This window comes from Xiphophorus couchianus, chromosome 8, assembly GCF_001444195.1.
Source record: "Xiphophorus couchianus chromosome 8, X_couchianus-1.0, whole genome shotgun sequence".
NCBI lineage: Eukaryota > Metazoa > Chordata > Actinopteri > Cyprinodontiformes > Poeciliidae > Xiphophorus > Xiphophorus couchianus.
Genome location: NC_040235.1, coordinates 21,903,815 through 21,929,700, shown reverse-complemented (window position 1 = coordinate 21,929,700; position 25,886 = coordinate 21,903,815). Strand labels below are relative to the sequence as shown.

Below are 25,886 nucleotides of genomic sequence, written 5' to 3'. Positions count from 1 at the left end.
TGAAGAGAAAATCAAAGCAACGTTAAAAAGAGAACCGGTTTGACAAATCCGGCGCATTTTTACAGACGAGGGTTAAGTTGACAGAAAGCTGTGGGAGTCAGGCAGGCAGGTGGTAGGCACCGTGTAATAAATAGAGCAGGTGGAGCCCAGAGTTAAGTGATGGAGTGATGCTGCGCAGTAGATCAGAGAGATACGGAGGCTCATAGTTCTGGAGACGCTTGACAGAAAAAAGAACCCTGAAAGCAGCGCTGCAATTTACAGGATGCCAATTAAGTTGTTAGAGGACTGAAGTAATATGCTCAGAGGAAGGAGTTTTTTTTTTTTTTTAAACCTGTTAAAGTCGGTGCGGCAAACTAGAGAGGACAAAATGACAGTAGTCAATTTGATATGTAAGAATAACATGCCCATTATTAGGAAAATTGAAGGATGTGCATTGACTGTTGTATTCTCTAAAGTAGTGTAAAAAACAAAATTACACCTAAAACTTCTAGCGTGGTTGAAGAGAGGTTTTCAAGAACTGCCAGCACATAGATTTGACCAGACTTATCCAAAACGAAAGAAACACCAGAAGAAACCCAGAAAATTTGTTTTTTTTTAATTGTTTTTTTTAATTTAGCGGGAAACTCAAATCTAGACTTGCATAAGCCGTCCGTCAGATAAGGCTGGAGACGCAAAATTAGTATTTATAGAAAGAGGAGTATCATTGGCATTTAAAAGAAATATTTTTTCGCCTTTCCTAAAAATTTTACCAAGAATTTAAATATTATTCAGAAGTGGGCTGCAGACACAGCCCTGGTGAAAACTACACACAACTGGGCAACTAAGCACTAAGTGTCTGAAACAGGCTTCTCAACGGCCAGTGAAACCATCTGAATGGGCCGGAGTGAGCTGTCATTTGTAGCTATTGTCCTATGGCTAATAAACAGACTGAATCGAACAATCCGTAATTATTTAGCTTTAGCAGACGTCAACCATCTTGGAATGGGAATATTACAGCATTTTTGAGAGGAAAAGAAAACGGAGAAGAAAGAGTTATGCTAGTTAAATAAGTAGGATTTAACCGCCTGAGTCGAAAACAGGCACAACATTCACAAGGGCGTTTTGCGAACGGCGGGTTATTTTTAGACGTATCATTTTGAAACTGTTTTTAATTATTCATCAGACCTCTCGCAGGTGTAATATCACCCTCGGTCTCATTTCTTTCTCCCCCCCACCACCTAGGGACCTCGGGGTTTGCTGGGACCAAAGGGACCTCAGGGACCTCCTGGACCACCTGTACGTATAACCTCTCCATCTATTATCTTTTCATATACTCTGTGTCAGAGCAGATTTGGTATTTACAGAACAGAATACATTTTTACCATCTCCTGGGCAGCTACAAAAAGAGTAGACAACACCCACAGGGACCCACCAAGTTCAATATATCTCACACACTGCACAATAAGCAGCACACAATTGAGTTTAACTTTAATATTTTCTGAAATATTTCTACAGCGGAGACAAGACTAACTATAATACTTATAGATTTAATTTTGTATGAGCAATGGGCATTGGATTTTTTTTTCCTCTCTTTTTTTTTTATTTTTAAAAACACTGCGCAAAATAGAGACGTTTTTTTTCTCCAAACTTGCCTTCAGCAGTTTAAAAAATTGAAATGCCGTTAAATGGGTTTTCATTTCAGCGGGTTATGAGATTTTCTTCTTTCACGCCTGATTTTCTCATTTCCGTGACAGGGAGTTGCTGGAATGGATGGCCACCCTGGACCCAAAGGAAATATAGTAAGTAAAGATTGAACTGATTAAATTCCTAAATCCGATTAAAAGGATACCACTATCGGAGTGTTAAGTGGCACCAGTTTAACTCCGCGTGTATTTAGGCCTCAAAAAGGAGCCCTTTCGCACACATCCATGAGTACGTACACACACTAGCAGCATCAGAGAATACACTCTTGGCTAGTTGTACATTTCCAGCTCAATTCCTGCCAGCGCCCGGCACCCGTAATGAGAGAATATTTTACCGGAGCGGCCTGCATGGTCTTTTGGGAGTCTTCCAACAAGGTAGAGATGGAAGATCAAAAACTGGCCCAGACTCTCGGACGGAGGCAGCGTAATTGATTGCTGGTTATCCTACAGGGGATGATGTTTTGTGTTTGTGGTTCAGCAGTTTGCGTCATTAGGAAAGTAGGCCTGTGAATGTGCCCCGCATACACCTGCGCACTTGTCCTTTTGCATTAAATGCAACACAATTTCTGAAATCCAGCAACAATATGAACACGTATAGTGTATTTGAGTTAGAATTGGGTAATACATTATCATTCAGTTGAAGCTGATTTAATTTTGATCTATTTTGTGCAACATTTTTACCCTGTTTTCCTCTTGAAAAAATAGCCTCATCGGTGTGTAAGGAGCTCTCTAAATGTTTATTCCAGGGACCTCAGGGAGAGCCAGGCCCCCCTGGACAGCAAGGCAACCCCGGTGCTCAGGTAGGTAATTTACATTAGATTTCTGTCTCAGCTTTCAGAGAAAAGGTTCCAAACAGTTTCTTATCCTCTCCGCAGGGACTCCCGGGGCCGCAAGGAGCAATTGGACCTCCAGGAGAGAAGGTAGCGTATCAGACCTGCTGAGTATGGAACTCCTGCTGGAGAAGAAAAAAAATTAAAAAAAAGAACTGCAGGAAAGATAAAATGTTAATACATGCAGACCCAGAATCTGTAAAATTATTGGAATTTGTCTCATTCATTTGCATGAGCAAGAAAGCCAAGCTGCTTTCTTATTCAGGCCCAGATGCTTATCACACAATTATGCAAACACATCCCCATCCTCTGCACGGAATACTGCCCCACATACAGCAGAGACCCATTCAAATCCTGATACGTTTTAAGCCAATTACAGCCATATCACATTCGCCGGCTGACATTGTAGATTATCGAACAGCAAGAGTTTAAAAATTAATTACATGGGTGGTATGTTTCCCTCTTTTTTTTTCCTAAAAGAAAGCTTTGAACAAAGCGAGATAAAGACTCAAAACTCAACCTTTTCTTTCAGTGTGTAATCAAAGCAGTCATCAGCTCAGGATGTTAATCCTATATAATGTTGAGTTTTACAATAATACATAAACCGACAAAAAATGATAACTTGGGATATTTTAACATAGCTGTTAGAATCTGCTAAAAAAAAAACATGTGACGTATCCTTTTTAGTCTTAGCTATCTTGTTTTCCTATCATCATTAGCATATATAGACCTAGAACTGGCGATGTCAGCCTTATGGTCAGGTTAAATAGACTGATTATGTACATTTTGTTTTAAAGTTCCAGTTTCCCACAGCAAGTGGGAAACTGCTGGGTTTTACGGCATCGTACGCATAAATCACCGTTTGGTACTCAAGTTTTGAAGTCATGATTTGGTATTATTTGGTACAAACACATTAAGAAAAGTGAAGCAAAGTCTATTTTTCCCCCCAACTGAGTACAGTTGTTAAAATTGATGCTTAGAGCATGATTTACACCAGATTAGCATATCCTCTTGCTAATATAATACTATAACTATAATACTAACAAGTAGAAATTTTCTCTACATTCGGCTTCTGTTTAAATACAGTGTTTTCCACTATGTAGCTGCTACAAAGACTCTTTTGGGGTTTGTTGTGGTCTAAATGTCAGCGATCGTCTGTTTTAATGGTACTGTAACCTGGCTTAGCACTTTAGCTTTTTCATCATTTGACTTGGAGTGATGCCATTTCAAATGAGTAGTTAAGCTCTACGTAGAACGAGTTACTTACATTATTTCTGTTAATGAAGATGACCAAAATATTCATTAAGTGCATTTTACTTTCTGCGTTGTCACCAGAGTGTGAAGCGTGAAGTTACAAAACAGCAGACTTTAATGATCGTTCGAGGTCCTCAAACCTTTGTGCTTTTTACGTTTTTTCTTTTTTATGTGCTGCCTTTTTCAAAAGTTGCTCGAGGGAAAGTAGATGTTCTCCATGTGCAACGGTTTGAAAAAGCGACATAAGTGCAGGTCACAAGTGAACTGAACCAAAAAGGCACATTTTGGAAATTATCCGTTCGAATGTGTATCCTTACACCAATTATTGACCTTTATGTCCCACCATGTAATTGTTTTTACTTTAGAGATAACGCCCAATTATGCACAGTTACTTCATCATCATTTGAAAAACGCCTGAACGTCTCATTTTATGTAACCGGCACCAAATTTGATTGACTTCAACTTCTGAAGTCTGCCATTGTCAGGACTTCATATTGCATCGCTGCAGACTTTTATAAACTTTTACCACATATTGACTCACTGTGTGATGTTTGTCAAGGGTCCAACTGGAAAGCCTGGATTGCCAGGAATGCCGGGAGCCGATGGCCCTCCAGTAAGTTTATATCCAGATCTCCAAATTATATCAAATTTGAACTGTACTAAAGCTGACGAATGATGGATGGACGGATGTGAAACACTGTGAAATAAACTTCTGTAATTTCATATCGCTTTGCCACATTAACGCTCTTAACATATACAGTGTGAACCACCTTGATGGTTATTAGTGTGAAGCATATGGATGATAGAACATTTTCATTTGGCTCTGTAACAGAAGATCATCACACCCACACAGAGTACTTTATATGCAAACACCCTCCTTCACTTCCCAGGCAGCAGTGACACCTGCACTAATGACAGATGTTTCTCGGAAATCACCAGGTGGCTCCTACCGTAGGAGAGAGGAGGGCCCAGAAAGCCTTTGAGAGGTTTAAGTAACTTCAGGGGCAGGAAAGAAATAAATAAAATTTGAATTAGAAAGTGAGTGTCTGCTGAAAGACGAGACAACATGGAGGAGAGCGCACATAATGCGATACGTCGCTTCACAATCCTTCAAAGGTTTATGTTTCGGACTCGAAATAGCTCACATCCATGCACTCAAGACTTTTTTCTTTTAATTCATTTGTTGTCTATAACTTCAATTACAACATCTGCAGCGGAAGAGCTTCCTCTCTGCCCCTAATTTCTTTCCTCTTTTGTATCCATTTCGGTCTCTGTGCTAAAACCCCATCAGTGGCTTTGCGGAGCTCCTTTGTCTCACGAGAATCCAATCAATTTTCCTCCAGATGTCTTTTTACTGGACATCCATGTGCGTGTTCTGCGTGGTGTCGGCTGCAAACTCGCCGTTGTGTATTAGTTCACACGGGGTGGGGGGAGTGTATGCGCGTTCACATTGTGAAGTCTCAAAGCGGCTTTGGTCTCGGCTTTTAGAGCCCAGTAATAGCTGTGAGTGCATCTGCAACACTGTGCATTAAGGATGGGAAATGAATTCCCAAATGAGATCGGACCCTTGAAAGGTCCACTTTCCCAGTTTCCCAGTCGGATTTGCCCTTCAGCAGTTTTACAGCCCAATCTTTCAGTTATAGGCATGTTGCACTGTTTATGGTGGTAATTATGCTGAAATGCTATGCAATAATATTCCTCTCAATAATTCACAGGGTCACCCTGGCAAAGAGGGCCCGACTGGGGAGAAAGGACACATGGTGAGGTTTTTTTCTTCTTCTTCTTCTTCTCCTCTTCTGTCTTGATTTATTGAGAGATTTCTAATTGGATTTTCTTTCTACAACATTTTGGAGGTTTTTTCCCCACATCCAAGAAGATAAAATTAGCAGGTTTTGCGACTGATTATCACTCTAGAGTTTTCTAAAGCTTATAATAATATAAGTTTATATAGTTTATAGTAATATAGCTTATGTAGTTTTAGGTGGTTACAGTGCCTATTAAACAACCTTCGAAATATTTTTAGAGTTTCTCTGCAATGAGAAGTCATTAACTAATTATATTAATATGAGAGACGCCACACTGTGTGCCTGAAAAAGAGAGAAAGCAGTGTTTGTAAACATTGTTTTGCTATTGTTAAGTAAATACAGTCGTTTCTGTTTATATTTATTACTAAAAACATGCAACTTAACTTTCAAGAACGATGCCGACACTTAAATAGATCTTAAAGTGCATAACAAGGGCAGTTTTGCTGTTTCATTTGGCCTTTCTCTGGCTCCTTTAATAAAACATCAATGAGCAGCTGGCTCACTTAAAAAAACACTTTTTCTTTTCAAACAGCTTCGTGAACTTTTTGTGGGTCACCTGAACACGCCACTGATGCTGAAAATGGCTAGCTGTCTGCCTGTTTCCCTCAGTAACAACTTCAGAGCAGAGTGACGCCAACATCGTAACTTGTTAGCGTGACTGCTAGCTAGATAAGTCAAGAACTTTGATTATGAACCACAATCAAACCCAAATAGCTAGATCATGTTACCTGGAAATAATCACACATCCTTGCAATAAATTTTGTGGGAATGATAAAAAAAAAAAAACTGTTCAAATTTACCAATAATGGTATGAAGGGTTCATTGACAGATGACTTTTGTTTGTACGCCAAATAGACTGGCAGGTCATCAGTCCCGCTAGTTAAGCTAAAAATTGGCCACTTCCTGACACCGGTTGATGTATCAGTGCATCTCCTCCTGCTAGTCCATGCTTGAGCATTTTTTGTAAGCATGATTCTAGTTCTTATCAAATGTCGGTCTTTTTAGGGCCCTGCCGGACCTCAAGGCCCCATTGGTTATCCTGGACCTCGAGGTGTAAAGGTAAGTTCATCGCCATTAATGTCGAGTACATTTTTGGAGTAGTATAATAGAGCTGACGGCCGTTAAAGGACAAATAATATGTGTTAGGACCTTGTTTAGTGTTAGCAATTTATTATTATTTTGCTCAACTAATGATGGTACAGATCATGAACTGTTTGTCATGAAAGCACAGTAATAGTACAGCTTCCACTGAGAAAAGGGGATCAGTCAACAAGCTTGGCTTGTGCTCAAGAGTTCCTGTCTTAGTTGGCTGAAATCTAGAAGGACGGTCAAGGATTTCATTTTTTTTTTTTTTTTTTTTTGCTCTGGAAAGTTTCTGTTCTCTGCGGGGAAGATTTTTTAGAAGAACAGTGAGTCAGCTACTTCAGAAGCTCTTCCCAGCCTTATTTTAGAAAAACTGTCATCACATTGTGGGTGAATATTTTCACCTGCCAGAGAGAATGCGCCGCCGTTTTTCTCCCTCTTTTTGTCCCGCTTGCTTCCCGATTGTCGTGTAACGTCCGTCTGATTTTGTGTCGCAGGGAGCTGATGGCGTCCGCGGCCTCAAGGGAACCAAGGGTGAAAAGGTAAGCGGAGGCAGGCGGGCGGCCGACCGAAAATAAATCAGTTATTCAAATCAAATTTGACATTAACAGAGAGATGATGGTGATTGTGATTAAACTGATGATTGGGGTAGATGGCCTTTGCTTGCTAATGATAATCGCAGAACACATAATTTTGGTGCTACAAAAAAAAAGGGGGCTATCAAGTGTTTCTATGGCAACAATGGCTCTCGTCTCATTGCTGCTCTGTCAGACTTGACGTCTGTGTTTGTGTGCGGGCCTAATCTGGAGGGAGTAGAGGATATTTGACTAATAAAAAATGTTTTTCTCATTAAAGTCTTGTCTGTTGCACCTCTAACAGTGTGTTTCATTTTTCTCATGTTAGGGGGAGGACGGCTTCCCTGGCTTCAAGGGAGACATGGGCATAAAGGGCGACAGGGTAAGGTTCAGGTTTGACTTGGAAATGTCGTCACAACCGTCTCTGCTGGCTCACATTACAAACACAAACTTTAGTGTGTTTTATTTGTATTTTTGTGTCTGAATGAAATAAATCATTGAATAATACTGAAGTGGAAGAAAAAGGATGCATAATATAAAATAACCTGAGAAGTAGCCAAGAGGCTAAATGGCAGCTCTGGAGGAGCTGAATGTATCTAGAGCTCGGGTGGGAGAATGTGTTGAAAGGACGGCTTTTATTGTTTGTACAAATGTGTCCGCTTCCTGTCGACGAGATCACAGCTGTATTCATGCTAGTCTTTAGCCCAGTTGATGGGCTAAAGACCATCAACTGGTCTTTAGTTGATGGTCAGTTTTCAATACGACTTCTTAGAGTGCAATAGACACCCGATTCTGTCTACCCAGATAAGGAAAAGTAGAAAGAACTGACAAGAAAGTGTTAAGTGTATTCTCACCAGGACGGAGATGCTGATTTTTTGTTTTTGCCCTTGCAGTTCCTGAGAGAGGAATTATCCAAATAGGAAAGCAGCAGGTCTCCTGGCTCTGTATTTCTAGAACAACAAGCACCGATGTTGTTTTTTCTTACTTCTTCAGCTCGTGATTCAACCCTATCGTTTTCTTTAAAAGCTGTGTTTGGTGCTTTCTCTTGAATAGGTGTGTTAGTGGGACTGTCAAAGTAAAAATCCAACCGGTGAGTATTAGGTGACCCTAGTGGACATGTACAGATGACAAACATCTGCACCTGACTACACAGGCTTTGTAGCCAGGTGAACAGCAGATTGGACTATTTGGCCCTTCGTCTTGCTCTACAGAAGCAGGGGCTTTCTGCAAAAGGAATGCTATGGTGGAAAGAAACCCATAAAAAGTTCTGTTTTCAGTTTGCCGTCATATAGAACACATGAAACATGCAGAAAAAGGCCCTCTGTTCTGACTAGGCCAAAACTAAACCTTTCAGAAACCTACATGTTGAATGCTTTGTGTGACAGAAACTCAGAGTGCTTCTGTACCTGACAGTCTGGTAGACATGGTTCAATTGGAGACAAAAATTGCAACATTTTCGGGTCTCTTTCTCACTGCACTGTCAAAAGATCCAGTCTGTTTGATAAACCTGTTTACTCCTTTGCCTGTGGGGGCGCTGCACCAAGACCTACAGAAGGAAACGACATAAAAACCTCAGAAGAAGACACTGAGCACAGCTTCCTTCTTTGCAAAATGTACACAAAAACAGAGTGGTAGGTTTTAGCGGTAGTAAGATTTCTCCTTTGTCTTTGGTAAAAAGAAAAAAAAAAACATCAGCCATTTCTCCCACGAGTGGTAGACTCTCACGTTTGTTTAAGTTGTATTTACCCAAAAGGCCCTGCACTATAGTCCACTTCCTGCTTTTAGGAGCAGTCTCCGATCCGCTTGGCATCTACAAGCCAATCCGCTCGGCACTCACTTTGGCATTCAAACCCCGCCAAAGTTCACTTCAATCGAACCGAGACCAGGAGTTTTAGACAGACCAGAGTTTGCCTTCTATGGTCCGCATAAGGGTTCGTTTAAACATTCACACCTCTCCAAAGGAATCAGACTTTCTAGGCAAACAAACTACATTCTAAGTAAAATGGACAAAACTGGGTTGATGGGAATGCACCCTATGTCTTGCTAAGGGCTGGAAAGCTTGTCAGACTTTAAAGGAAAGGTTTTATGGGAAAGTACTAAAATATCTTGGATGAAAATGAACATGTTACATGTGGAAAAATTCACATATTAGAGTGGACAAATTAAAATACAGACAACTGAGAATCTGTTGGAAAACCTTAATTGTAAAACATTATCTGTCCAACCTGATTGAGCTTGAGCAGTTTTAACTGGACACAAATGCCAGTATCAAGAGCAACACATCTGGTAAAGACATATCACAGTAGCACAGGGGTATGGATATTTTTGCAGGGCAATGTAAATTTGTCACTCAAAGCAAATGTAACTTTTCAAATCGTTTGAAGTTTAGCATCGTCAAAGTTAACCTATACTGACCCCTTCTGAGGCCTAAAGCCTTTCTGACTGCTGCGGAAGAGAGCGTAATGAGAAAACATGAGGCGTTGTTGATGTTGACAGCTATAATCGTGTAGCAGTTTTCAATTCCTTCTCCTCCTCTTCCAAGTCAGTCCTAAACCCGCCCGCCCCGATGTAGGAGAAGAAGAAGTTTGACACGCTTACTCTGGAGCAGCTCCTCTGAAGTGCATTAGGGATTTACGCTGTCAAGCTGCAGGAAAATATGACTTCCACAGTGAGAAACATAACTCACAGCAGCCCCGTACTTGAAACATTAAATCCCCCTATCCCTGAACGGGGCTGTCTCCAGCTGAAAAAGGAGGGAGAAATCAATGGCACTTTAAACACCACTCCAAGCCCACGAGAGACACGGCCCTTCCGCCATGTTTTCCTCTGGAGACGCCGCCGATCCAGATGAAAGCAAAGATTTGAGGAGGCCCCCTCTGCTCTGGAGATGCCCGCATGGGCTAGGCTGCAAATGACTCGGTTTGAAGCAGGCGTGTGAAAGGGGGCCGCGTGCCCGTGTGTGCGTTAGCATGCGCGCGAGAGCGCTCAATTTAAAGTGTTTTCTTTGATGAGCCTGCGAGCGCAAGTCAAGTACAGTTTGCCTGATGCCGTTTCATGCGTACTTGAGGGGTGTGTGTGCTTGTGCGCTCGCTTGCTTACTTTGCAACTCTGCGCGGACCTTTAACTAGATACCTTTCACACACCAATGGGCCTCCGCAAGCAGCGCCGGGCTGTCAGTGCCAGTTTGTACTCTGTCATTTAGTGTGTGTGTGTCCTTTTAAAATGGGAGCACACTTACAGCGAGAAGCAGTAATAGGATTGCTAACCACTTTTCAACAGGAACAGTATCTAACTGGATCCTTTAAGCAAGTGTTCACTCCTGTTAAAAGGAGTCAACCTGAACTACTCAGAGGACAACAACTGGCTCAAAGGTGCAATCGGTGTTCATCTCATCATAGTCAGGATTTTCTTTTGCGTGTGTGTGTGTGACAAAATGTTCTCTATTTGGCTTACATCCTCATTCTTTCTTATGAAAACACAAATATACTAGTGAGTTAAATGATTAAAATTAGCAACACATAGCAATATAACACGATTAATGTTATTCCATTAATAGACAGAAGGTCGCAGTGATGCTGTGCCTGGCAAAAGTATTCACACCCTGTGAACTTTTTCCATATCTTGTCACATTACAAGCAGCACAAACTTTAGTGAGTGAATCAAGATTTGTCTGTGAAATACCAACACAACTTAGTAAATAACTGCAATCGAAATCAGAACTGATGTGTGCAGTAGGTAGTTTGGTTATGGATAGAGCAATTTCAGTTATTTACAATCTGTCTAGGTGAGAGTTTGTGCTGGCGCTACACCGTGTAGGGAAAGAAACGTTCACGCTTTGTGGTTCCTGTGCTGTCCAGGGAGAACTTGGACCAGCGGGACCCAGAGGAGAGGATGGCCCAGAAGGGCCAAAGGGTCGCTCAGGGCTCCCTGGAGATGCTGGTCCACTTGGCCCCACTGGTGAGAAGGTGAGACGCTTTTTTTTTTCTACCAATTTATATTTCGTCACTATGAGTCACACTTATTTCTACTTATTCCTCACTGCCTGCCTAAAAGAAAGTAAAAAAAAAAGATTAATCTTTATTTTCTCATCCTCAGTCATGTTTGCTCTAAGATTAAGGCGCAGCCAGGCTTTAAAAGGAAACCATTTTTTCCCCCAATTATCTGATCTGAACAGAGATCAGTTTTCCCACTGCTCCTGCTCTTCAACCAGCAGAAACCATTAAAGGCATCAGACTCTGCATCAGTTAAACACTGAGTAGGCTGCTGTGTGTATTTCATACAGCCAATGGCAACTCTCCCAGATGACTTAATCATTTTTTTAAACTGAACTGAGGAGTTGATTTATTGTCTACTGACGCTCGCTGGAAGAAGATTCTTAATTATCTCAATGTTTAACAATCCCTTAAACACATGTATTTGATTTTTATGCCTTAGACACCGATTCACATAGTATTAAAGCTGCTTCTTTTATGTTTGTTTTTTTTTTCAGAATCTGATTTGACCAAATTATTGAGTTGTGGTCAATTTTTCAATTTCCTCATTAGTCTGCGTTAAATAATGCTGATGCCGTTCCCGTGTATAATTAGAATCGACGCTTCAGCTGTAAACAACGCGGGTATTTACTGAGCTGTGGCGTTGTGCATGTTTAATTTTTGTGTTCATTAACATTAAAAATAATGGGAGGTTTGCTCAGTCTGGTTTTTGTTATGAGATAAGATGTTTTTGCACTGAATTCGGTGGAGAGAAAAAAAGAAGCCTAGATATTTATTGGGATGTAATAGAATAATATAATGATGCGGTCATTTGGTGAAGGTTGTGTTTTCAGTTTCACTGCATTACCAGTTTTTACTGCCCTTCGCTCCGTGGCAGTCGCAGAGAAGCTCAACAACAATATAGCTCAACAAAGGAAAAATGGATTCAGCAGCAAATCAAGTTTTCTTTTTTTTTTTTTTATCTGTTTGCTGCCGTTTATATACTCGGGATGGAAATAAATGTTGCCAACTGTTATGATTCCATCAATCAGACTGTTTTTATTCTGCTGTGTCTTGACACTAGAAATGGTCAAACCGTAATGTAGCTGTGGTGTTACTGCAAAAATAAAACATTTAGCAGATTCATGTGCAATTCGCCTGGTGCATGTCAGCGTGCAACTACTTGAGTTTTATTTTTACATTTTGCATCTAACATGAGAAAACTAATATAGAAAGAAATTGCAAAAGTTTTCATTTGTATTGCTTTTTTTTAGATACTAAAAAAAAAGAATGTAGCGTGTCAGTTTAGCTTTAATTGATCTGAGTTATACAAAATTAAGCATTTTTCAACATCAAGACCTACGGCAAAAGAAAAAAAAACATTAAACCTTTGATGGGCTTTATAAAAGTATAGTAAATGATATTGTCCTTACAGTGGACAGCTGTAATATACTACTACAGCTCAAAGTCTGACTCAATACATACTGCAGGAGTCTGCAATAGACTTATATCTCACTCTTACTAAAGATATTTTTCACAAGAAGCTGTTTGCTAAACTGCTGGGCTAAAGCTAGCACATTAGCAAACAGGGAATTGATTCCCTTTTTCACTGTGAATGTCTTTGAGAAGAATAATAAAAACAGTTTTCAGAAAACATGCCAGTTTGTTTGATCCACAAAATAACATGTGTCTGCCATAACGCAGATGTGCATACCTTGCACATTAAAGAGGTAGAAATATATGTAGAGCATCATAAACAGTATACCACCAATATGTATTGGGTGTTTAGTCCAACCTCTTTGCTGTTGAAATCTGACAAACTGATTACCTTTGTTTATGTTAAATGTTAAATTTCGTCGTCAAATTGCAACTTTGAGTTTAACGAAAGCTCTCTTTTAGACAAATCACAAGCATTTTATCAAAATGTGTTTTTGTCAACAGGGTAAACTCGGAGTTCCCGGATTGCCAGGCTACCCAGGAAGACAAGGACCAAAGGCAAGTGCTCAACATATTGCTAACCAAAAGCATTACTCAGTGATACTTTCTGGCAAATTAAGGTTTAAGGTAATAATTTTACCAACATGTTTCCTCAAGCTGAAAGAGGTAATGGTGAAGATTTAACTAGGAGGTCTAGAATCCTCAAGGACCTGGCGATCACCTCTCCAGAAAGCTGGTTAGCAAATAAAAAAAAGGATAATGCCAATTCAAATGTTTTCATTGGTTAGTAAGGATGGCATACTTAATGTTTTACACAGTATTGTTTTTTAATGTAAATGTATGTTTTACAATTTTTTTTTCAAAACCTTTTACTTATGTTGCTATCTTTTGAGAGATCTTTGTCGAATTTCCTTTTCTTGGTTGAACAAAAGTTGTTCAAAATGTAAATATACCATAGGTATAAAATTGGACTTAATGGGAGCTCTAAGACATTATACACTTTGCCTGTCTGTAGTGTCATAATGCTGTGTTTCCATTTCCATGTCTACGAATGCTTTCGAAGCTGTTTTTTTTTTTTTTTTAAACCATCAGCTACTTCAAGCTTTAAGCTCGTCGTAGCAAAGCCTCAGTCGGAAAAGTGGACGTGCTTGAAGCTTCCTGATCAAAGAGATGGAGATGTGAAAAAGCAATCCCTGTCAGCCCTCTGCTGCTTATGCGATAATGAAACACCGCAGCGTCCTCTCCCACTAGCTATAACAGGCTGGGAGTATTCCAGCAAGTGAAATAAATAAGGAATAAGTGTTTATCTTTTCTCTCCGGTGACTAATTGCTCTCTTTTCTACCACACAGGGGTCTCAGGGCTTCCAAGGCTTCCCTGGCGCCAACGGAGAGAAGGGCTCCCGGGTACGTCGCACATAGCATTTCCTATTTACGTTAGCCCGACAGAGTGTTGGAACACGAACCCGGATCCAGATTGATCAACCCAAGCGGAGGCTGCGTGGCTCCGAAACAGATTTGACCAAGCAGAGGAAGAAAGCACCTCTTACACAACTCATTTGAAACCAGCAAAAACATTGTTTATCACCCGACGGCGCTTTTAGCAATATTTCACGCGCTCTGCGTGTGTTAGCGACGGGCCATTAGCTCGCCTGGAAGAGTAACAGTTTGTCACCGCGACTGGAGCGGGGCACATAAAGTTTCTCATCTTTACAGGACAGTCGGAAAGTTCATGGGACTGAGCTGAAAAGGAAGAAAAAGTGAAAAATAATAAGATTCGCTTCTTTCCCTTAAAGGCTTAACACCACACAAAAGATGCGCTTGTTTTCTCATTAAAGTTAAACGAGCCCGTTTTAATTTGGGCCCCGCGATATGACTGTTAAATTGTTTTTTTTTTTAAAGTTATTTTCTGTAGCGCTAACTGCTCAAATGTTGGTGATTATAAGAATTAATGATGACATAAAAGCACACAGGCCTAGACGAGACATAAAAGCTGATCTCGGAGCACAGCGACGGCCTGATTCTGTTGAGCTCAGTCTGCAGATACGATCCTCTTCTGGCCTTTAGATTAATTCATGTTGAGCATGCAGCCCCTCTCCCTTTAATGATGTGAGTTGCCACTCCTTTGATCACTGCGTGTTCTTAACATCCACAGGGCACAGGAGGAAAGCCAGGCCCACGCGGACAGAGAGGACCAACGGTTAGTCTTACTCAGCACACTTCAGCTTATCTACAGATGGCAAACTTGGCACCTGGGTAAAAGCAGAAGGGGGGTGGGGGGCTCTCGGCGTGGCCATTCTTGAGGGGAAGCCAAGTCGAAACATTAATTAATCTCAGCGCTACCAGGTCATCTGTGTCTCTGGCGGAGCCCTCTCTGTGATTCTCATCACGTCTTTGTATCCATCAGGGGCCGAGAGGAGAGAGAGGGCCGAGGGGACCGACGGGGAAAGCTGGACCCAAAGTCTGTGAAATATTTCGCTCTCATCTTATGGGTTCTTTTGCCGTGTGTGTGTCGCTTTTTTTCACAGCTGACCCCCATGCTTTGTTTCCTCAGGGTAACTCAGGAAACGACGGCCCACCAGGACCTCCCGGAGAGAGGGTATGTAGCATTATACTCTTATCAAAAGTCGGGTTGTTTGAAAGGAATCTGTTGTTCTTTGAGAGATCAATGATTTCTGACTTGCAGTTATGTACTTTTTTCTTCTTTTTAAAAAATATTTTTTCAGGGTTTGCCAGGGCCTCAGGGACCAACAGGTTTTCCAGGACCAAAGGGCCCTCCTGTGAGTCAGATGATCTTTAGAAAGCCACCTATTTTTTATGGAGTACTTTTACTTTGAATTTGTGGATTTGTGTGAATTTGTCAGGGACCCCCAGGGAAAGATGGACTGCCTGGACATCCTGGACAGAGAGGAGAGACTGTAAGTAAAGCCGTTTGATCGCTGACCTCGTTTGTAGTCGCCAGACTGTTTGGTGATGGACTAAGTTTTGGTTTCTTCTGTCACATCCAGGGATTCCAAGGCAAGACGGGCCCTCCTGGTCCTCCAGGTGTGGTTGGACCTCAGGTACGCTCCCTGCTTTTTTCTTTTCCATTTACCCAGAAAGCAGAATCCAGTGCCAAAACATACCAGTCACTTGTTTAGAAGTTAGACTCTTGTTAGTGTACTTTCTGAAATGCGCTCGCATCAAAGCGACGGGGAACAGCGAGGAACGCTTTCAGCCGGTCCGGCTGATTTATTGTTGCGAGAGCCATACCTCGGGTGCTGTTTTTCTTTCTATATTAGCTTTGGGCTCTTCATCCATTATGCATGACTGCTTAGCAGACTTACCCTCCAAGCAGGTCTGCTAATGCCAGCTGAGAACATTGACGATAATGGAGGAACACCGAGGCTTTAAGGAGGAGTTGCCCTCCTACTCAGCAAATGCTCAACTTCTTAAGGATTTAAGAACTGAAAGCGTCTTTTCCGTCAACATTCCTCACCAAGTACACACATTAAGCCTAGCATTATGACTTTGCACCTACACTGGTCTGCAGCTATGAAGCCCCATTACTACAAACAGCAATGTCCTGTATCCTGTGATCGTTTTATTGGAACCATTGCCTAACTTATTTAACAATCTGAGCTTCAGTTGCTTCTCTGTTACAATCGGATTAGACAAGCCATTAATGTCACATCAACAGTGAGGATATAACTGTCAGTGGTCATAATGTTATGCCTGATAGCTGCAGGCCCAGTATTTCAGTTGACATGTTACACTTTTTAAGATCTTTTTTAAAATTATTATTACTATTTTACCTGCAGGGGCCAACAGGTGAGACTGGGCCAATGGGAGATCGAGGTCACCCGGGACCCCCAGGTCCGCCTGGTGAGCACGGTCTGCCCGGAGCTGCAGGGAAAGAAGGAGCTAAGGTGAAACTTTGGTCTCTGGACCACTAATCGGACTTCCCGCATCTGTTCACTATTTGATTTAGGAAGTTATTTATTCAAACTAACCATAGGGTGACCCCGGTCCTGCTGGCCCAACTGGTAAAGACGGCCCTCCTGGACAAAGAGGCTTCCCCGGAGAGAGAGGTCTGCCAGGCCCTGTGGTAAGTCGTCTCTCTCTGCTCAGCATTCAAATATACCTTCCAAAAAAATCAATATCTCTCGCTCCGTGTCTATTTCATAATAGTCCGAGGCTATAAGCTATTAAACTGCTGTAGCGATGTGTTAAAGTCAAAGTGGGCTCCAAAACGGGACAGGCTGTTTATTTAACTTTAGGTTGTTCTTTTTTCCCCTCTCCCATTCTACGAGAAAGTTTATTACACTTTCTCACTGCAAAGTAGATACCAAGAAATCATTCGTAGTATCAATTCAGTCACTTTCGTCGTGACATGCTGAATTGTGCGGTAACTCACGCCACCTCTCTCTGCGGCGATGAAGCAGATTTGCTGCTGTATTGGTAAAGAACTGTTTTCTCCATCTGCTGAACGGCTGCTTTGGAGGCTGCAGGAGGTTTTCTACCTCATGCTGTGCCCGTTTAAAGATACAGAGTTTATGAGGCAGGATGCTTCCTCGACAGATGCATGTGCGTGTTTTTTTTTCTCATGCTTTTGTTTAATTTTGCTCTGCAGGGGGCTCATGGTCTGAAAGGGAATGAGGGTCCTCAAGGCCCACCTGGACCTGCTGTGAGTATAATTCACTGCATCTACATGCTAACCTTTCATTAGTTCAGATGTATCTCTGAGGACAGCCTTCATGCTAAAGTTGCTATATAATGCATATAATGATATATGTAAAATATGTTACGTACATAAGAGGGATGACACGTGGGACGGATTTTGTGTGTATGTTAGTTTTGATCCCGCTTTGTTGTTTTGGTGACTAACATCGATGTGTTTTGTTTGCCGAAGGGTTCTCCTGGCGAGCGGGGTCCTGCCGGCCCAGCCGGACCTACAGGCCCACCTGGACGTTCTGGCCCACAGGGACCACCAGGCCCTGCTGGAGAGAAAGGTGGACCGGTAAGGGGCTCGTGTTGCAGAAATAGCCGTGGCGTGCTAGATCTATTGCTGTGCCTTTCTGACTGACTGTGTGGCGTCGCGCTGCTATGAAACAACTCTAGGGAGAAAAAGGTCCTCAGGGCCCAGCCGGAAGAGACGGTATTCAGGGACCTGTGGGTCTACCAGGGCCTGGAGGGCCACCAGGGCCACCCGGAGAGGACGGAGACAAGGTCAGTTGCTTTATATAGCTCGATTTCCATTCTGTCAAAACGGAAAAAATTGCAACGGAAAGCAATTATTGTCAATCATCTAGTCAGATGTTTACGTAGTCCTATCATTGACACAGACGTTATATTTTAGACTCTTGCTTGAGTATTTTAACAGTTCTTTTTGTGTGTGTGTGTTTTTTTGGGGGGGGGGTTTAGAATTGAATGAACAGGTTTCAAGTAGTTGTGGATTTTATTCCAATCCACACAGAGCCAAAATGATACATACAGCTTAAACCACTAAATCTGATGTTATGTTTTAATAACTTAGAAGTCAGGACCATTGTAGAAGCTTAATGTTTGCCACCTTTATGCATTTCAGTCCTTTTTGTTTGATGTGTGTTTGTTGATGGATAACCTCTTAATACACACAGCTATGTCCAAGCTTCAGTCAAGTAAGAGACCACTGCAAAATTATCAGTTCTCTGATTTCACTATTTATAAGTCTATGTTTGAGCAAACATTGTCCTTTCATTCTATGAACTACTGACAACATGTCTCCGAAATTCCAAGCAAAGATTTTTTATTTATTATCAGGAAGTGAGAAATAATGCAAAGAAAACAAGTTCATATTCATTTAGAAACAACAATAGTAATGTTTTGACTCAGGAAGAGTTCAGAAATCAATATTTGGTGGAATAACCGTGAGGTTTTCAATGGGGTTCAGTGCAGTGGCTTTTTCCAGTGCAGATTAAGAGATTAGTGGTAGACCTCCATGTACATTACTGTACCAACTCCATAAACTGGATCAGTGAATTAGACCTTGAGAACATCAACTCCTACAAAAGTTGTTCTTTCTTATCAGCATAAGGGGTTTTCTTGTTGGCCAAAAAGCTCTCCTGAAGACTTTGGTTTTGTCCTGGTAAACAGTTAGAAATTTCATCCGAGCTTGAAAGTGTCCTTTTATAGTCATTTCTGGTCGGCACTTTCTCAGTCCAGTACGTTGACACTAGTTTGAGTCTTGCTTGTGTCTGAGTGGTTCATGAACAAAAAACAGTTTGAGCCAGATGGTTGAAAAGATTACGCAAACACACTCATTCAAAAGATGAAGATTCACATAATTTACTTTGCCAACAATGTAAACATGTACCGTGCTATAAACAGAAATATATGTAACCCTACCCGTGCCCCTTACGCCAGACACCAAAGCTGGGATATAAATCCTATTTCTTTTCATCCCTTTCCCTCTGACCCAAACGCTCCGAGAGAAATTTGCTTTACAGAGTTTGCATTGATTTGCAGATCTTTTAATCGTCTAGCCAGCCTTGTTGCTGCGGCGCACAAACTTTGCTCGATAGTTTGCGAGGGACTCATGATAAGCCCCCTCTTCCCCCTCCTTTTGGTGTAAATTGTCAGAAAAGAGGGCTGGATAAAATGCCTGTTGGTTTTGTCAGTTTCCCATATCTGGTTTTCTGTTATGGGAGATGTCCGATCAGGTGATGCATAAGCATAATGTGCATGATGTATCCGTGGCTGAGGATTGTGTTTCACTTTGAGGGTTCTGTTTCACAGGGAGAGCTTGGAGAACCAGGACAGAAAGGAAGTAAAGGTGACAAAGGAGAACATGTAAGTTTTTTTTTGTAATCAACCATTTTACATCTTCACATTTTGATGCGTACTTAGTTTTCTAGTGAATACAGGCGCCTCATATTAAGAAAAATAACACAAGACTTGATGTGCTCCTCTCCAGGGTCCTCCAGGTCCTACCGGCCCTCAAGGCCCCGTCGGAGCACCAGGTCCTGCTGTAAGTGTCCGCTTTGTGTATCTTTACTGCTTGGTTTAGCAACTCTACAACATGGCTCACTTTATAACCTCTTATTTTTTGCAGGGTGCAGATGGAGAGCCAGGTCCCAGAGGTCAGCAGGGTATGTTCGGCCAGAAGGGAGATGAAGGGTCGAGAGGTTTCCCAGGACCTCCAGGCCCAGTTGGGCTGCAGGTGTGCACCGCAATATGATCTCAAGTATTTTGAACAATCAAATCAAGAACAGAGAAAATTCAACCGTCTTCTAATTCTCCAGGGCTTGCCTGGTCCACCTGGTGAGAAAGGTGAAACGGGAGATGTCGGTCAAATGGTGAGATGGGCACTGAGACTGTGATTGCATGGAAAGAGACATCCAGCCCAAACTCATTCACAAATTTAAATGACTTTTATCGTCTACTACAGGGTCCACCCGGTCCTCCCGGTCCCAGGGGTCCTTCAGGTGCCCCTGGAGCCGACGGTCCTCAGGGACCCCCTGGTGGTGTCGGAAACCCTGGTGCTGTTGGAGAAAAGGTAAAACTTCTCACCTGGTTTTATTTACTAATATCTCGAAACATTTTCCGGATAAATTAATGACACTCAACTGAAAATAAGAAGAAATCCACATATTCACTGTAATTGTTATCTTTAATGCTAAAGTGAGCTAGCTAAGCAAGGTGTTACCCTGCCTCGCTACGTGGTTAGCAAGATTGTTAAAATCTATAAAAGAAGAAAGTAATGGCTGCTTCTGGAACTATTGGTGTGTAAATTGCAGATCTAGCAAACAGATTACATGGTAGCAGCTAATAGTAATTCACTATTTATTAGTAGAGGCACCATTTTATGTAAGAGATTGAGAGAAGTTGCATAAAACCACTCAATAAAGGAGGTGTTTATGGTTTCAGTGTCAAAAATATATGAAGGTAATATTTTTAAGCTGTTTTTACCAGCATTTATTAGGAATTAGCACAGCTAGCCTAGCTTACGCTAACAGCTAGCCTCCCAGGCATTTTCTTTACATATTGACTACATAGCTGTAGCAGCTTTGTTTCGCTGTAACAGTCCAACATAACTTAAACCATAAAACATGTAACAAACAACATAAAACTATGCTACCCTTTAAACTACGCTAACAGCTCACCTTTTGCAGACACTGCGCCTGGGTAACTTATGGGAGGATGTTCCTGTTTCATGGACCGGATTCTGAGTTCGGTCGAGTTGGGAGCTCCCCCCCCCCAGTTTTTTTGCTTCCTCTGCTAAATGCTGACTCAGTAATTTAAAGAGTTCACAGCGAGGTTTAAATTTTAAAGTAGTTTCTGGGATGCCGTCTCAACAAACGGAGGGGAGCTTTATTGCAAATGCAAATTGTATGACGGCTTTGTGTGTCTGCATGTTTCTGCTGCTGACCTTTGCACCCACTTGAAGGGTACAACACTGTAGTTTTTTCTACTCTTTGTTTTATCCACTTTACAGTGATTGATGTAGCACTGTTATAAGACTTAATTCACATTTAGTTCTTTGAACCCTATGGATGAAGAGATAACTTTTGTTTTTTTCCCTTCTGGGGGTCTTTTGTGGGCTCTAGCGTCCCTTATATGAAAGTAGGCTGACAGGAAAGGGGGAAGGAGAGAGGGGAAGACATGCGGCAAATGTCACCGGGTCTGGGAATCGAACTCAAGGCCTCCAAACGTGGGTCGCGCTATCCCGTACGCCACCACAGCACGCCCGAAGAAATAACTTTAAGACAGTATATTTCCAAATCAGGCTGCAGTGCAGAGGTTGAGATGGATCGAATGGATCGGGGGGGGGAAGGGGGAATATAATTGGTGGAATTATTTCTAGTGTTTTTATTTGCCAGTAGAAACAAAAAGCCAGATTGGGAGCAATCTGAAAGCATTAACGTTGAAACATTTGCATTTACTTTAAAACCGCACCTGCCAATTTTCGCTACCAAATCCAGTGAAGGAGAATTCTGTGTATGCAGGCGAGTACTTCATTAAAAGCCACTCTCGGATAGTCTTCTCATTCGTTGCTGCTATTTCATTACAAGGAGGCCCATTTTGGCAGCTGCGCGGCTGCTGAGCTCATCGTTCTGCGTCCGTAGTGATGATGTGATTTGTTTTATCTCCTTCAGTCAATAGAATCACCTTTTGCTGCTTCATAATCCCCGTCTGAATAGCTTCTCCTCCTTCTGCACGAACCCACACACTGCTCTTCTTGGCTAATCGCCCTTCAGCTGAAATGGCATTTTATTGGCCGGCACACAAAGTTGGCAGGCAACAAAAAGTCAAGCCTATTTTTTTTTTCTCCTGTAAACACAATCCCTGGTGTATCTGTGATGAGCAGCTGTCTTGATTTTCTTTTTTTTTCCCCCTCTTGTCAGCAGATTTAGCCAAAAACACCACTGGTGGACGCAAGCAGGGTTGCATTTATTAAAAAAACAAAATAAAAAACAGCATGTGTTGCTAAAACTTTAAGGTTCAAATCGTGCTTAGTTTGGATTTCTTGACAACAGCATGAGAGGTTTTGAAAGACAGCTCAACGCTTATTTTACAAAATCCCTTCCGACGCCCCCCAAAAAACCAAAAAAAAAACACTGAGCCGTCCACGCCTGAGGGAATCTGGATGTGCTGATGACAACACATCGCCGCGCAGCAGCCCCGTCTCTGCCGCTGCGGAACGGTTTGCTCCTTGCCTTCTGAACATGACATGGGATAATATTTTCTCCACAAAACAAGTGCAGCAGACTTTATCCGTTAAGCCCCAGCTGGGAGGGCAGTAGCTCTACGCGACAGTGAATAACGACACTGTCACGCGCATAGGTGAGTCAACGGGGCAACTATTCAGTAGGGTGAAGCTGGGAGGGTGACATGGGGGAAGGACAAGATATATGGACAGGCTTTGGGGAGAACAGTGAGGTCAGCAGGCTCTGTCCTCCAACCATCTCCTCACACTTGAGGGATTGAAATCTCCCGTGTCATGTCTTTCTGTTCTCATTCAGGTGACAAGGGCACAGGGACAGTCAGGGCTGCAAATGATGGCATTTGTTGATCCGCAGTGGATCCCTCGGCTGATAATGTATGTGTTTGTCCGTCCTCCTCTCTCAGGGAGATGCCGGTGAGACGGGAGAGCCGGGACTTCAGGGGGAAGTTGGTCCGCCGGTGAGTAAATCCGTCTCTTCTTTCTTCGACTTTATTTGAGCCAAATGATCTAAGGTGTACTCTTTGAAATTGTAACCATTTGTTTTTGTGCATCTGCTTCATATATATATATGTATATATCATTTTACCCTAGGGTCCAAGAGGAGAGCGTGGAGAGAAGGGAGAGGCTGGTCCAGCTGGTGCTGCAGGACCTCCTGGCCCTAAAGGTCCACCTGGAGATGACGGCCCTAAAGGCAGCCCTGTGAGTTCTAACCTGCCTTGAGCAGAACAGAAAAACACTTTTGACACTGCAACAATGGTTGCCCAGGTGATCTTTTCTGTGCTAAATTAAAAATTACACGCCCAAAAAGACGAGTGGGTTTTATTTTCTATCTAATTCTTAGGGTCCGAGTGGCTTCCCTGGAGACCCTGGACCCCCTGGAGAGCCCGGTCCAGCTGTAAATATACACATGATTGATTGCCTCTCAGCTCCGGTGTTTACATCGCTTAAATAAAACCTTTTTTTTTGACTGAGGTTCTGTTTGTGTGTAATTCAGGGTTTGGATGGCCCAGCTGGTGATAAGGGAGACGACGGAGAGGCCGGGCAACCTGTGAGTGCTTTGGTTACTTGTAAGGGGGTTGTTACTGCTTTGTCGTTGTTGAAAAGTGTTAATGGCTGCATTTTCATTTCAAACCAGGGTTCACCTGGACCCACTGGGGAGTCTGGTCCCTCTGGACCACCCGGAAAGAGAGTAAGTACAACCTGGAGGTCTTTCCATCCTGTTTTGATTAAAAAAAATATTTTTTTTACCAGATTCTAGACTCTTATGTTCTGTGTTTGCATTACGCTTCAATAATAAACAGGGGCCTCCTGGAGCATCGGGGCCTGAGGGAAGACAAGGAGAGAAAGGGGCCAAGGTAACTCATGGAATACGTAAAAGTTCTCTATATTTCATGTCTTCCACTTTGTGAATATTTTCCATACGAATAAAAATGCAAACTATAACCTTAAAAGGGAGAGCCAGGAATTGAAGGTCCCCAAGGAAAAACAGGCCCTGTGGGCCCTCAAGGATCACCCGGAAAGCCTGGTTCAGAAGGACTTAGGGGCATCCCTGGCGCAGTTGTAAGTACAACCTGACTTCTTTTGTTTTGCAAAAAAGAAGAAAGAAAAAAATGCAACATTTATGAAAAGTTCTGGCTAACAGCAAAATATAAAAGATTCACACTGTTTGGAGGTAGGCTTTGAAAATCCTGAATAACTGTTGTTTGTTTGAAGGGCGAGCAAGGACTGCCTGGCTCTCCAGGCCCAGATGGACCTCCTGGACCTATGGTGAGTAAATGCAACGGCCCCAGCTTTACTATTTACTTACAAACATGCAGTGTTGGTTTGATCCGAATGACTCTTGTTCTCTTCACAGGGCCCTCCTGGTTTGCCTGGTTTGAAAGGAGACACTGGTGTTAAAGGAGAGAAAGTAAATACCTCCACTACCCATTAAAGCAAGCTAAATAATTCAGAGCACCGGCGTAACATTAAAACTAATGACCAAACTCAATAACTTATGAGATTTCTTTGCCTCTGGTTGTCAATTTGGCAACCTTATGTTTAGAGGCTCAGTCAGATAGATGTATTTATGCTCAAACTGGTGTATTACTGACTGTTTTTCGTCCGCAGGGCCATCCGGGTCTCATTGGTCTGATTGGACCCCCAGGTGAACAGGGCGAAAAGGGTGACAGAGGTCTTCCCGGCCCTCCAGGAACGTCCGGTCCCAAAGGAGACAACGTAAGCAACACGGCCCAGAGGGGAGCAACCCTACTTTAGCAATCGCCAACCTCTCTGAACGACCCTGACAGTCTTACCCATACTTCGGGAAAGATTTTAGTTCAGCTAAATTAGCAGGCAGAAACCTTTGGTTATATCTTGAACTTGTCAGTTCTGTATAATTCAGAGAATAAACATGCCTGGCGATTTACATGTTGTCTTCTCTCCGTTAGGGTATTGCTGGTCCTACAGGTCCCCTAGGTCCAGTTGGACCTCCCGGCTTACCTGTAAGTCTATATTCTTCACATTAGCCTGATAGCAGCCACTGTCCTTTCTTGGCCCGTATTGATTGCTTGATGTCATTGGGTGTCTGTAGGGTCCCCCAGGTCCCAAAGGAGCCAAAGGGTCGTCTGTAAGTCATTTACAAAAACCTGAATGTTGTAGAGGCGACAACAAGCATGTGTAAAGAGTAATCGGTTTGGTTTTCTTTCTTTCAGGGTCAAACAGGTCCAAAAGGAGAGACTGGAACCCCTGGTCTTCCTGGCCCCCCTGTGAGTAATCCAACAGGATCGTTATTCTGTCCCAGTGTTTACCGATACACTTCTTTGCGTCTCAACAACTTTTTTTCCCCCCATCTATCCCCAACAGGGCCCTCCCGGTGACGTCATCCACCCGCTCCCTATCGTCTCTCCCGTTAAGGGCAGAACACGTAGGAACATCGACGCCAGCCAGATGGTGGACGACGCCGCCATGGACGCCAACTACAAGGACTACGACGACGGCATGGAGGAGATCTTCGGGTCGCTCAACTCGCTGAAGCTGGAGATCGAGCAGATGAAGCATCCGCTGGGCACGCAGAGCAACCCGGCTCGCACCTGCAAGGACCTGCAGCTGTGCCACCCTGATTTCCCCGATGGTTCGTGTGATGTTCCGTTTCATACGCGGGGCCCTTCTGCTCCGCTCTTCATATCTCGCCCTCGAATCATTAATAATGCAGCAGCAGCCGCGAAAGAGAAGTGTTTAAGACAACAGAGCGCAGATGAACGGGATGTCGAGTTCCGTCACGGATACCGATGTCTCATGTTTCTGTACGCTCTAAAGGCCGCAATGGTTTTCTTTTGAGAAAAGAAAAATATCAAAGAAATTGGAGAAGAAATAAACCCCACAAACATTGAAACACACAATATCAGAGTTTTTACTCTTGAGTTGATTTTGGAGAAAACGTAACAGCCAGAGACCGTCCACTGAATGACATATCACTTTTCATGATTACCCGGCTCAGTATTTACATCTGATTAAATTCTTAATGTACATGTATTACCTTGCTATTTTTACATAAATTTCGCTTAAGACTGATTTGGATAAAAACCA

General features: G+C 42.5%; 1 protein-coding gene across 3 annotated transcripts in view; it reads left to right on the top strand.

Annotated features, from left to right (window-relative positions):
* col5a1 (procollagen, type V, alpha 1) overlaps positions 1 to 25,886 on the top strand; it is a 97,199-nt gene that overhangs the window by 59,000 nt on the left and 12,313 nt on the right. For all 3 annotated transcript variants that reach the window (XM_028026208.1, XM_028026209.1, XM_028026207.1), the window contains 42 exons: positions 1,222 to 1,275; positions 1,734 to 1,778; positions 2,429 to 2,482; positions 2,558 to 2,602; positions 4,326 to 4,379; positions 5,482 to 5,526; positions 6,577 to 6,630; positions 7,152 to 7,196; positions 7,558 to 7,611; positions 11,087 to 11,194; positions 13,142 to 13,195; positions 13,988 to 14,041; positions 14,790 to 14,834; positions 15,042 to 15,095; positions 15,189 to 15,233; positions 15,361 to 15,414; positions 15,499 to 15,552; positions 15,643 to 15,696; positions 16,435 to 16,542; positions 16,632 to 16,721; positions 17,247 to 17,300; positions 17,526 to 17,633; positions 17,735 to 17,842; positions 19,391 to 19,444; positions 19,569 to 19,622; positions 19,707 to 19,814; positions 19,897 to 19,950; positions 20,043 to 20,150; positions 22,724 to 22,777; positions 22,911 to 23,018; positions 23,161 to 23,214; positions 23,314 to 23,367; positions 23,455 to 23,508; positions 23,621 to 23,674; positions 23,772 to 23,879; positions 24,033 to 24,086; positions 24,175 to 24,228; positions 24,429 to 24,536; positions 24,749 to 24,802; positions 24,892 to 24,927; positions 25,013 to 25,066; positions 25,164 to 25,431. In XM_028026208.1, coding sequence (XP_027882009.1) covers positions 1,222 to 1,275; positions 1,734 to 1,778; positions 2,429 to 2,482; positions 2,558 to 2,602; positions 4,326 to 4,379; positions 5,482 to 5,526; positions 6,577 to 6,630; positions 7,152 to 7,196; positions 7,558 to 7,611; positions 11,087 to 11,194; positions 13,142 to 13,195; positions 13,988 to 14,041; positions 14,790 to 14,834; positions 15,042 to 15,095; positions 15,189 to 15,233; positions 15,361 to 15,414; positions 15,499 to 15,552; positions 15,643 to 15,696; positions 16,435 to 16,542; positions 16,632 to 16,721; positions 17,247 to 17,300; positions 17,526 to 17,633; positions 17,735 to 17,842; positions 19,391 to 19,444; positions 19,569 to 19,622; positions 19,707 to 19,814; positions 19,897 to 19,950; positions 20,043 to 20,150; positions 22,724 to 22,777; positions 22,911 to 23,018; positions 23,161 to 23,214; positions 23,314 to 23,367; positions 23,455 to 23,508; positions 23,621 to 23,674; positions 23,772 to 23,879; positions 24,033 to 24,086; positions 24,175 to 24,228; positions 24,429 to 24,536; positions 24,749 to 24,802; positions 24,892 to 24,927; positions 25,013 to 25,066; positions 25,164 to 25,431 — 2,932 coding nt within the window. The remainder of the gene's footprint in view (positions 1 to 1,221; positions 1,276 to 1,733; positions 1,779 to 2,428; positions 2,483 to 2,557; positions 2,603 to 4,325; positions 4,380 to 5,481; positions 5,527 to 6,576; positions 6,631 to 7,151; positions 7,197 to 7,557; positions 7,612 to 11,086; positions 11,195 to 13,141; positions 13,196 to 13,987; positions 14,042 to 14,789; positions 14,835 to 15,041; positions 15,096 to 15,188; positions 15,234 to 15,360; positions 15,415 to 15,498; positions 15,553 to 15,642; positions 15,697 to 16,434; positions 16,543 to 16,631; positions 16,722 to 17,246; positions 17,301 to 17,525; positions 17,634 to 17,734; positions 17,843 to 19,390; positions 19,445 to 19,568; positions 19,623 to 19,706; positions 19,815 to 19,896; positions 19,951 to 20,042; positions 20,151 to 22,723; positions 22,778 to 22,910; positions 23,019 to 23,160; positions 23,215 to 23,313; positions 23,368 to 23,454; positions 23,509 to 23,620; positions 23,675 to 23,771; positions 23,880 to 24,032; positions 24,087 to 24,174; positions 24,229 to 24,428; positions 24,537 to 24,748; positions 24,803 to 24,891; positions 24,928 to 25,012; positions 25,067 to 25,163; positions 25,432 to 25,886) is intronic.